Source organism: Aristolochia californica, unplaced genomic scaffold (genome assembly GCF_029961685.1).
Source record: "Aristolochia californica isolate CCGP_79_NKW_82.1479 unplaced genomic scaffold, dmAriCali1.0.hap1 SCAF_15, whole genome shotgun sequence".
NCBI lineage: Eukaryota > Viridiplantae > Streptophyta > Magnoliopsida > Piperales > Aristolochiaceae > Aristolochia > Aristolochia californica.
This window is the reverse complement of record NW_027181826.1, coordinates 25,579,968-25,592,638: the sequence shown is the minus strand read 5'-3', so window position 1 is coordinate 25,592,638 and position 12,671 is coordinate 25,579,968. Positions and strand designations below refer to the sequence as shown.

General features: G+C 36.7%; 1 protein-coding gene across 3 annotated transcripts in view; it reads left to right on the top strand.

The window, feature by feature from the left end:
- LOC137951898 (uncharacterized) overlaps positions 1–12,671 on the top strand; it is a 29,238-nt gene that overhangs the window by 7,334 nt on the left and 9,233 nt on the right. For all 3 annotated transcript variants that reach the window (XM_068798874.1, XM_068798875.1, XM_068798873.1), the window contains exon 4: positions 4,200–4,400. In XM_068798874.1, coding sequence (XP_068654975.1) covers positions 4,200–4,400 — 201 coding nt within the window. The remainder of the gene's footprint in view (positions 1–4,199; positions 4,401–12,671) is intronic.

Genomic DNA, 12,671 nt, shown 5'->3' with positions numbered 1-12,671 from the left:
CAGTAGCATATTTCCACTGAGTCAGAGTTGTTCCTTCTTTGCGTCTGGCTACTTCAATACCTAGAAAATATTTCAGTTGATCCAGATCCTTAGTCTAAAAGTGATTCACCAACTAGGATTTAACTGTTTCAATGCCTGATTTGTCACTCCCAGATAGGATGATATCATCTACATATACCAGTAAGATAATAAATTTAGATGGTTCTTTTAGAATAAATAAATGAGTGATCACAATGGCATCTATGAAATCCCATGGATATAACCACTTGACTAAAATTTTCAAACCAAGCTCGCGGACTCTATTTTAAGTCATAAAGAGCCTTATTGAGTCGACATACTTTCTATGTCTCCCCCTGAGCAACTTACCTTGGAGGTTGCTCCATATAGACTTCCTCCTCAAGGTCACTATATAAGACAACATTTTTAATATCCAGTTGAAAAAGAGACCAACTTTGATGGACTGCAACAAAAATAATTATATAAATAGAAGAAGAGCGAGCAACTAGAGAAAAGTCTCAAAAACATCCACACGAAATGTTTGTGTATACCCTTTTGCAACAAGACGAACCTTGTACCGTTTAAATGATCCATCAGAGTTATATTTAATAATATAGACCCATCGACACCCAACTACAACAACACCTAGTGGTAAGTTACATAAATCTCAAGTCCCTCTATCAATCAATGCTTCCATCTCTACATCCATGACATTATTCCAATGAGGTGTCAACAAGGCATCCTACACTGAAGAAGGAAAAGTTCAAGTGGAGATGGATAAAGCAAACTTACGATAATTATCAGACAAAGAATCAAAGGAGACAAAATGAGATAAAGGATGTTAGGTATTTTTGTCAACACTTTTTTGAAGGGCAATAGGACGGTGCATATCACTTATCTTAGGATCAGGAGACGATGAAGAATCATGGTTGGATGTGAGGAGGGGGTATGGATCAAAATGTTGTTGTCGGCGTTGATATACCTGGAATGTTTTCTCAGTAGGAGCATCTCGGGTTGGAGCACATTCATCAATTGGAAGAGGAATAACCGGGACTAGGTATAGAGGGTTCAGGTGGAACTAACTCAGATTTAGAAGATTCAAAAAATGAAACATCCTCAAAGAAGGTAGCATCAATAGACTCGAATGTTTTTCTCATAGACAGACAATAACATTAGAACCCTTTCTGTGTCCGAGAATACCTTAAAAGTATACACTGAATAGAATATGGAGACAATTTATCATTGGATTGATCAAATACATGTGCAAAGCGTACAAAGACTCGAGGGGACACTAGAAACAAAGGTACAATAGGTAAAACAACCTGAATAGGATTCTTGCCATTAAGAGCAGAAGATGACATTCTATTTATCAAAAAACATTCAGTAACAACAAGATCACCTCAATTAGGCTTAGGTACATTCATATGAATGAGCATAGTGTGAGCTACCTCAACTAAATGACGATTTTTGCAATCAACAACTCCATTTTGTTGTGGAGTGAACACACAAGAACTTTGATGAATGATTCCTTGTGAGTGATAGAAAGAGTCAAATTTACGATTTAAACTCAAGACCATTATTTGTATGCAAGATATGGATAGAAGTTGCAAACTGATTCTTTGTTTCATTATAAAATAGTTGAAAAACATCAAAAGCTTCAGATTTTTCTCGCATGAGATAAATCCAAGTATATCTACTAAAATCATCAATAAAGAAAATAAAATATTTGTGATCAAACTGACTAGTCACAGGACAAAGACCCCACACATCTGAGTGGACAAGCTCAAAATGTTTACTTGTCTTATGAGATGAAACACGAAAGGGGCTCCGGTGATGCTTGCCCAGCTGGCATGACTCGCATTGAAAAATAATACTAGAAGGAAGGTTTGGAACTACTTGAATGAGTTTTACCAGATATTGATGACCAAGTCTGAGATGTCACTGAAGAGGTGAATCAAATGCATACAATGCATGTAAAGTACTGTTTGGATTGTGGTTGTCCAGATAGTATTGTACCCCTCTCTCACGAGCAAAACCAATCCTCATCATGAGATCCTAAAAGACACAATGAGTAGAGTAAACACTTAGAAAACAATTCATAGACTTAGCCCCTTGACGGACAGACAACTGATTTAAAAGAAATTTTGGAACTAACAATGCAAATTGAGGGGAAAGAAAAGGAGCATGAGTAACATTTCCCATTGCCTGTATTGGTGAAATTGACCCATCAACAAGATTAACATGCTTAACGAGAAAGTGGAGAAGAGAAAATTTAGTAAGAGACTGAGTTGGGGGACCTGCATGTCCCCCAACCTCTATTTATAAGCTGGGTTGAATACAATTTACAATATTGCCCCTACTTTAAGTGAAAACCCTAAGTCTCTATATCTCCTATTCTAAGCGTCTTCTTTACATGAAATTTTGTTCAAAGACAATTTGACATGTAGAACAGGATTACATCAAGAAATATAAATAATGACTAGGAAAAATGACCAAAATGCCCTTGCTCTTGTTTTTCAACACAATTTTTCGTTATAGGACTAAACACATTGAAGTGGACTGCCATTTTGTTCGAGATGCAGTGATAAAAAAGAAAGTTGATACTCCCTATGTCCGTTAAGTGATGTCATTACTAAAGTGTTTTATAGGTGCGAGTTTGAGACATTTTGTAACAAGGTGGGACTACTAGATATATATGCTCCAGGTTGAAGGGAGTGTTAAATATAATGTAAAAGGGTAGTTTTGTCATTTCATATCATTTGATTATATCAGAAAGAGCACCAGTAACTTCAAGAAAGCCACTTCATCAAAACAAATAAAAAACTTCAAGAAATCTGTAATTTTCTATAGTCCAATTTTCACAACTTTTGGGCATGTATCTACGTAGATAAGTGTGTACTTATATGAGGGTTCGAGAGGTCTTTCCTCTCAAGTCACTTACGTTAATAAAGAGGGATAGGGGGCTCGTGCTTTTCCCGTAATCCAGAGCTTACGCTCTTCTCCAAATCCCTTTATTCTTCTTCTCTTAACCTCCTCTCACTCTCAACTCTCTTTTTCTCAATATTTTACAATTTGATTGTTTGTGATTCATAGACCTTACTACTGTTCTTTGAGATATGGAATAAGGAACCATTTGAATAAACCACTCGTTGGTTTTTGTAAAAGAAATTTAAAAGCAAAAAGCAAAAGATATCATTTTGAGAGCTATAAATCTCTGAGTGGGTTGGTCTGGTAGAAAGCATCAAAACCTAAAATGCTAGGACAACATGGAAAACCATTATAGCATGTTTAAGTGTGGCATATTCTGAAATATTATGTTGTCTAGGAAAAATATAGGTGACACATTACTGATACTGATGATGTGGAAGATCATATTCGGAAACAGATGCTAGTAAATATTTTGCCACATCATGTCTGCCCTATTCTTGGAGTTTTAGATTTACTAGGCAGACACCAATGAGTGTGGAGCCAAGACGAGGAGTGGAAACTGTAGTATATCCTATAAGCGCTTGCTTTCTGACAATATGTAATTTGTTTTTACCCAAAAAGAGAGTGACAAAAGTAGCATCAGTGCACAGATAATGAAAGTCAATTCAAGGGTGATATATTCTCTTTAGAATGTGTATTAATGTGTTAATGCATATCTATGCAATGTGTGAAGGGGCAATTATAAATTTAAGGTTGAGCAGAGCCCTTTGGGGCAAATCATAGCTCTAATTTAGAATTGAAGAATGAAAGTGCATTAGCCTGGTGAATTCACACCCACATTACCAATTGCATCCACTAATATTTTACCAGTTCCATGTAGATATTCAGTTTTCTAGGTAGCATTCCTTGTGTATACTAACTTGGACAATGCCTCCTTCTCTATTATGTGCTTGACTAAAAGAAAATTCTTAAAATTTCCTAGTGTGCACCTGGAGCTTATTATGGTTTTCGTGAATGTTATAGAAGAAGATTGTTTGATACATTACCTATTCAAATGTAGATCTTGAAGAAAGAGATAATACAATTTCTGTAACCTGACATTATTGCAGAGGTCAAGGTGCCTTCGATAAGATTTTTAATGCCCTGCTTCTTTCAGCTCAGTGTCTTTTCAATCTCTCGCTGTCTTTAAAAAAAGTGTATTTTCTGTGCAATAAAATGCTCACTCTATTTTTCATTTAAAGCATATTGAATGGTTTTGTGTGGAACAATTGCAGGATATGCATGGAAATTGGAAAATGCATACAAAAACACCTGGAGAGGATCTACTTCTTGATATTTCGGTTCAACACCCTGATCTCGGTAATTATTTTACTGCCACTTTGAAAGCCAAGAAAGTACGTTCTTCACAGACACCCATTCTGGCATTGTTTTTCTGGTTTATGCCTCAAAAGGTTGCAATATGGATATACTGGCAGGTGTGTTTTATGATCATCTCAGCTCAATGTCATTTCTATTCAAGGTCTCCCCTCTTTAGATGCATTTGTGCAGTGTCAGGGAACATTTTGGTGTAATTCTTCTGACTGTTCTTTTAAAAAAAACAAAAAAAATAAAAAAAATTCCCCCAACAAGACTAGTCAGGAACTGTATGACACAAGAAAGATTACAAATACAAATAGATACCAACAGAGAACACCACTTAACTTTAAAATGTCGTACTGTAGTCAATCACCGGTGCCCAAAGTGGGACGGTTAAAATATTTCAACTGGGTTTTCTCTCCTCTAAGTACTAGACTTTAAACCATTGAAATAAATTTTATTACTGTGCAACATGTTACTTTTTGAAAGAGTTGTGCTAGATAATAGGCTAAAGTCAGAAACTAGCCTTATGATAATGCTCCACAACTAAATGCTAGTTTTGGATATTTATGCTGGAGAACCTTGCTAGTTTTTTAATCTTACATTTGATAAGCATTGTTTTGCCTATAAACTCATTATTGAGATTGCCTTTGAATATGAAAGAATGAAGATTGAGAAGTAGAAGCGAGGAGAGAAAAGAGAGAGAAAGGAGAGAATTAAGAGAAGCTAAAAAATAGAGCTCGACCCCCTCTCTATTTAATTAAATGGGTCTTCATAAATTACAATAATGCCCTTAAACAAGATGCCTTATCTCCCTTATATTTCCCATTCTATGTGTCCTATCTACATGAAACTTGAATCATAGACATAATTCATCATGGGGAACAAGATTACATGGAAAAATAAATATATTGATGAGGTGAAATAACCAAAATATTGGTTTTGCAACGCTCACCCTCAAGCTAGAGCATATATATCTAAGAGACCTAGCTTGTCACAAAAAATAAAATATTCATGCCTTCGTAGTGCCTTAGTAAAAAATCTCCAAGATGATCTCCAGATCGAACAAATGGGGTGACTACCTCCTTCTTCATCATAGCATCCTGAATGAAGTGAACTGTCACCTCTATGTGCTTTGTTCTTTCATGAAAGACTGGATTACTAGCAATAAAGATAGTTGCTTGGCTGTCACAAAATGTTGTCATAGATTCATTTTGAATCTCCAAGTTGATCTCCAGATCAAACAAATGGGGTGACTACCTCTTTCTTCATCATAGCATCTAGAATGAAGTGACAATTCACCTTTTGGTTAAAGATATTTTTCTCTAGTATTTCTTCAATTTATTATCTTGTGTTTTTATCACTTCATAGTAATGCCTAGACCTACTACCTAAAAAGTATAGGAGTGTGCCCAACATCCAACTTGAGTCAAGTTTTTTGTTCTTCACCCAAAAAGTGATTTGTGTTTGAGCTACTCTTAAAAAGTGAGTATTTTCTTTGTTTTGCCCTATTGGGTCATTTTTCCACCTTTAAAATTGAGCAAAGTGTGTTTTAGACTATGACCATTTTTTATTGGTGTATGGAACTTTGTTGTATGGTTTGAAGTGATTTTCTTCTCCCATATTGTGTTTTGTCCAAGTTGGGTCTCTATGTCCTTTTTGTCCCCAACTTGAGGGAGAGTAGTAGAAGAAGAAGCACATGAAATAGGTATTTTATTCCACATATTGTGGTAATTTTTATGTAACCAAAATATTCAAGGGGAAGCACAAAAGATGAAGTTTTTGCATAAAGATAATTTTTTTGTATTTATGAAAAAAAATTCAACAAAAGAAAATTGGAGACCAAAAATTCTTTTCATTTCAAGTTGAAGTTATAAACTCCAGCTTGAGGGGGAGTGTTGAAGAGCATATATGGAAGTCTTACATGACTCTCATCGTAAGAAGTCTCACATAGCTAGAATTAATATGGAGTCTTACATGAGTTTCACAAGAGGATGTCTCACAGAAGAGTCTCAGTTAAAAGTGTTTTAGTTATGTTAGTATTCTATTTATGCTCAGTTGTTCAATTGTTCAATTGTTCTAGGACTTATCTTTTATTATGTAACTTTCAATGTAACTGGGACAAGGGTAGTTTAATTGTAATTGGATTCTACTTGTTTCCTCTATTATAAATAAAGTCTCATGTACTCAAATTACAATAAGTTAGTGAAGTATTTTTTTTTTCTAAAAATCCAACAAGTATTTTATCCCCAAGAGTAGAAGAAGACATCCTGTTGATGAGAAAACACGTAATAAGAATTGCATCACCCCAATACGATTTGAGTGTATTCATATGAAATAACATAGTCTGTGCCACTTCCCACAAATGACGACTTTTACGTGCACCTACATTTTGTTGTGGAGTAAACTCACAAAATGACTGATGAATAATCTATTGACTTTGAGAAAAGATATCAAATTTCTAATTCATAAATTTAGCTCATTATTTATTTTTATTTTTTTTGAAATGATGCTAATTACTATCAAAATAATTTTTAATTTCATTGTAAATTTTTTGAAATACATCAAATACCTTTGATTTCTCTGATTCCTATGAATGAAAGAAAATACTTATAACCAAACAAATTAGTTATAGGACAAGGATCCTAAACATCAGATTGAAGGATGTCAAACAAATGATTGTTCCTGTTATGAGATACATGAAATGTTATTAGGTGATGCTTGCCCAGTCAACACGATTCACACTAAAACGAAAGACTAGAAGGAAATGTAGGAAAAAATTGAACCAATTTTGCCAGAGAGGGATAACCTAATCATAAATGCCACTGTAGAAGTGAAACTATAGAGTGTAAAGTATGTAGTGTATTATCTGGTTAGTGGCTCTCCAAATAATACAATCTATCCATCTCATGGGCAACACCAATGACCCTTTTTGTCATGAAATTCTGAAAAACACAATGGGTAGGATAAAAAGTTAACAATCAATTCATAGACTTTGTCAATTGACTAACCGACAACAATCTAAGAGGAAACTTTGGAACGAATAACACAGACTGAAGAGACATGAATGATGTAGGGCTACTATACTGACCCCTTGAACCGATGAAACAAAACCATCAACTAAAGTAACATGCTTAATATCAGTTGACTCTTTTAAATTTGAAAATAAAGATGACATACCTAACATATGGGTAGTAGCTCCTGGGCCAAGAACCCACGTGGACAGGGACACACATGAAGAGTAGCATACCTGAAGTAACTAGAGTGGCTGTAGGAACGGAAGTTTGAGCCATAGATGTTGAGGAAGAGGCAGTTGAGAGCTAAGTGTTATGTTGTACTAGTTGTTGTTGTTGTTGTTGTAGTAGTAGTTGGTGCATTTCATCTGATGACCCTGGTATAATATTGCTTACCACCTCAGTAAGAACTAGCAATTGGTTCTATTGCTTAACTCCCGTTCATCAGTAGTGAACAAATGATATACATTTATCTCTTGCCACACCCCCAAAAATTCGTTGTAATACTCTGTAACAGGTCTTTTACTCTCTTGAGACTTGTAAAATTTAGGACTCTTCATATTGATCTTGAGCCAAAGAGGGAGAGGAGAAGGAGAAGGAGAAGGACTGGAAGAAGAGAAGAAGAGAGAAAGGAGAGAGAGTTTAGAGATCGGATTCCAAGAGAAGGGAGAAGAGAGTTTGGACGAGATTGAGAAGTGAGGAGAGAACTTAATGCTCTACCTCTTAGCCAAGGGTCTCTATTTATATTTTTACAATGCCCTAAGGGCTACAACATTACAAGATATGAGACATAAATAGACAAGTAATTACAATTTCATGCCATCTTTATGAGAAGTCTTCTTATTTACCAAGAGAAAGGGTGTGTGGGTTTGAACCAATCTTCTAACACTCCCCCTCAAGTTGGAGGAGAGAAATCATCGTAAATACCCAGCTTGCCACATATAAAAGATAGGATCTTAGATGTAACTGATTTAGTAAGAATATATGCTACTTGTTCTTGTGATGAAGCATGTTTGAGGGAGATTATACCCGATCGAAATTTCTCCCGTATAAAGTGGCAGTCCACCTCAATGTGTTTGGTCATTTCATGGAAGACCGGATTCGAAGTGATATGAATAGCTGCTTGATTATCACAATATAGACCCATCAAAACCTCCTTTATAAACTCCTAATTCGGTAAGAAGTGACTTGATCCATAGGAGTTCACTGACTGTGTGAGCCATACCCCTGTATTCTGCTTTTGCAGTAGATCTCGCAATCACATTTTGCTTCTTGCTTCTCCTTGTAACCAGGTTCCCTCCAACAAGAATGCATTATGCAGAATTGGACTTCCTGTTATCAGGTGATCCAGCCCAATCTGCATTTGAGAAACTTCCTATGTTGAAGTACCCATGTTTTTTATAAAGTAATCCTCTTCCTGGGGCTCCTTTTTAAGTATCATAATATCCTTTCTAAGCCTTGCCAATGGGTAAGTTGTGGTTTATGCATGTATTGACTCACCACACTTACGACATAAGATATGTTTGGTCTAGTTACCATGAGGTAGATAAGTTTACCCATAAGTCTTTAATATTTGCCAATATCAATATTTTTACCATAACTTGCACATAATTTAATATTCGCATCCATAGGTGTGTCAGCTGGGCGGCACCCCATCATTCCCGTTTTTTCGAGGTTCAAGATATACTTCCTTTGAAATAATATTATCCCATACTTGGATTGAAGAACTTCTATGCCTAGAAAATAAAGTCCAAGATCTTTAGTTTTAAATTCATGACATATCATGTTTTTGACTTCTTGTATGATATTCGCATCATTGCCGGTTAAGACAATATCATCAACATACACAACCAATAATATCTTTCCTTTCGAGTATCTTTAATAAATACCGAATGATCTATTGAGCACTAATGAAATCCAAACCGTAGTAGTGCTTGGCTAAATTTATCAAACCAGGCCCGATGGGATTGCTTAAGCCCATAAGGACTTCTTTAAGCAGCATACAGACTCCCCCCTCAACCACATAACCATGTGGTTGAATCATATAAATTTTCTTGCGTATCACCTTTTAAGAAAACATTTTTGATATCAAGTTGATAGATGGGCCATGAAGAGTTAGTGGAAAGCGACAACAAGATATGTACCAAATTTAACTTGGCAACGAGAGAATATCTCCTTATGATCCACTCCATAACATTGAGTGTACCCTTTAGCGACGAGGCAGACCTTAAGGTGAGCAACGGACCCATCCAGATTATGTTTGACGGTAAAACCCCATTTACAACCTACTAATATCTTACCTGTTGGAAGCGGGGCTAAGTTTCATGTTTAATTTTCATATAAGGCTTACATTTCCTCACCTATAGCTGCCTTCCATCTTGGATATTTTAGGGCCTCCTGATAGGACTACGAAATAGAAATGGAAGAAAGAGATGCAAGGAACTGATAACATGTGGAAGACAACTGATGGTGAGATATAAAGTTGAAGATAGGATGAGTAGTGCAAGTACGAGGTTCTTTTCTTAGAGCAATGGGTCAGGTATCAAACTGTGGACAAAATGGAATAGGGGAAGAAGGACTTACTGAGGTAGAATCCAAAAACTCCAGAGGTGTGGTTTCGGCCAATGCGGGGGGCGGAGTGACATCGGTATTAAAGGGCACAAATGGACAAGGAGTGGCAGGAGGGAATGAAAGACCTGGAGGAGTATCATTAGAGGAATAGAATGAGGTGTCCTCAAAAAAGGTCACATTCCTAAACACAAGTAACCACCGAAGGGTAGGTTTGTAATAGACAACCTTTTTGGGTGTGAGAGTAACCCAAGAAAATGCACTTCATAGATCGAGGAGCAAGTTTACTTTTGTGAGGAGATGTGAGATGGACAAAACAAGCATACACAAAGACCTTTACGGGAAGAAAAAATGGGTCTTCACTAGGAAATAATACAAAATATGGAGTCTTATGACTAAGTACAGATGAAGGTAACCTATTGATAAGGAAACATGCCGTAAGTATGACATGAGGTCAATAAAAGTAGGGTACCTTCATGGAGTAAACGAGGCCCCGAGTAACATCAAGGAGATGGCAAAGCGCCATTCTGTTGAGGTGTATAGGCACATGATGTTTGATGGATAAGGCTATTATCTTGATAGAAGGATTGAAACTCACTAGACAAGTACTCTTTAGCAATATCAGACCTAAGTGCTTGAATTTTCTTACTAAACTGGGTTAGTACCGTAGCATGAAAGGCCTTAAAGATAGTCAATATTTCAAATATTTCTTTAAATAGATATAACCAAGTAACCTGGGTAAAGTCATCAACAAAGTAACAAAATATTTAACTTGTGAAATATGGAGACACTTAAAGGTACTAGAGAAAAGGGAGCAACACTTTTATTGGTCGGGCGAGGAAAATATGTACTCCTCCGGTGTTTGCTTGACTGATAAACCTCACAATTTAAAGTAGACAATGACTTTAAAGAAGGAAATAAATGCCGAAGAGAAGATGTAGAAGGATAGCCAAGCCGGTTGTCCTAAAGTTGCGCCTCGGATGGAGAGGAAGAAAGTTCAGCTAATGGAGACAAGTCCAACTAATACAAACCACCCTTTTCATGGCCTCCACCAATCACTCGCTTCGTTGTTAGATCTTGAAATACACAAGAAGAGTGTGAGAAGGTAATAGAGTAATTTAGATGTTTTGTGAGCTGACTTACCAAGAGTAAGTTTAAAGGGAATTGAGGAACAAATAGGACATCTCGAAGTGGGATAGAGGGTGTAATAGAAGATGATCCCTTGTCAAGTACTTTGGTTTGGGTACCATTAGCTATAGTAACAAACTTATCGGGAAATACAAGGAAATAAAAAATTTAACATATGTTTGTTACCTGAGAGATGCTCGGAGGCCCCGAAGTCTATTATCCAAGATGAAGAGGAGGAAGCGGAAGAAAGCATACCTGTGTTACGTTGTGGAGCCTAATCAATGCCCTACGCTGAGTCAGTACGCGGATCGACCTTGTTTGGGAATTTTACTCTTGTATCACGGTTGCCCTTGTTTCCTCTTTATATTTGGGGCGCCGCTATTAGGGTTTCATCATCCAACGAGCATCAGTTGTAGCCCGAGAAGTTAGAGAAAAACAACACCTGTAAGTGTGTGCCATCTCTCTTGTAAACTATTTCATCTTCATAGTGGATTATTGCAGAGGTGGAAGACAGGATGTAGTCTTCTCACCTTGAGGCGAACTTGTATAAATTTTGTTGTCTTTTTCGTGCTTGCTTTTTCCTTCTTCTGCGTTTATTATTATTTTTCACGTTAGTTTGGAATTATAGCGTTTAATTCCTAACAAGTGGTATCAGAGTTTTGGTTCGTGATTGAGAGCAATAGTTGGTGGAGAAGGATTGACACTTGGAATCAACAAGTTCGATGGTATGGATTTTGCGTTCTGGAGGATGTAGATCGAAGATCATCTGTACAGGAAAAAACTGGCACCACATCTAGAGATGAAGCCAGAAAGTATGAAAGATGATTAGTGGAATCTCCACGATAGACAGGTGTTGGGAGTAGTACGATTAACATTGTCGAAGAACGTTGCTCACAACGTCGCGTTAGAGAAAACCACAGCGGAGATGATGAAGACTTTGTCCGACATGTATGAGAAGTCTTCCGTAAATAATAAGGTACATCTTATGAAAAAACTTTTCAATTTAAAGATGACAGAAAATACATCTGTGGCATCACATTTGAATAAATTTAGCACGATTGTCAATCAATTGACCTTCGTTCAAATTAAATTTGATGATGAGGTTTGTGCTTTAATTCTTTTGGCGTCTCTGCCAAATTGTTGTGAGCCTATGAGGGTTGCGGTTAGCAACTCTGTAGGCAATGGGAAGTTGATTTTTAATGATATTTGGGATACCATTATTGCGGAGGAAGTTCGTAGAAAGGACTACGGATAATCATCGACATCTAATTCTGCCCTAAATGTCGATACTAGGGGCAGGAACTTCGAGAGAAATTCCAACAAGGACAACGGTAGAGAGAAGTCAAGGAATGGAAGAAGTAAGTCCAAATTTGGAAGGAATGTGGAGTGTTGGAATTGTGGCAAGTTTGGTCACGTAAAGAAGAACTGTAGAGCACCGAAGAAGGATGAAAAGAAAGGTGATGCTGCATATGCGGTAACTGAAGAAGTACAAGATTTTTTACTTTTGTCGGTTGATACCCCTATTGATTATTGGGTGTTAAATTTAGGGGCTTCTTTTCACACCACTGCGCACTGTGAGATCATGGAGAATTACGTTGCTAGAGATCATGGGAAGGTGTATCTTACTGATAGAGAACCTTTGGATATTGTCGGTATTGGTAATGTCAGTTTGAGGATGTCA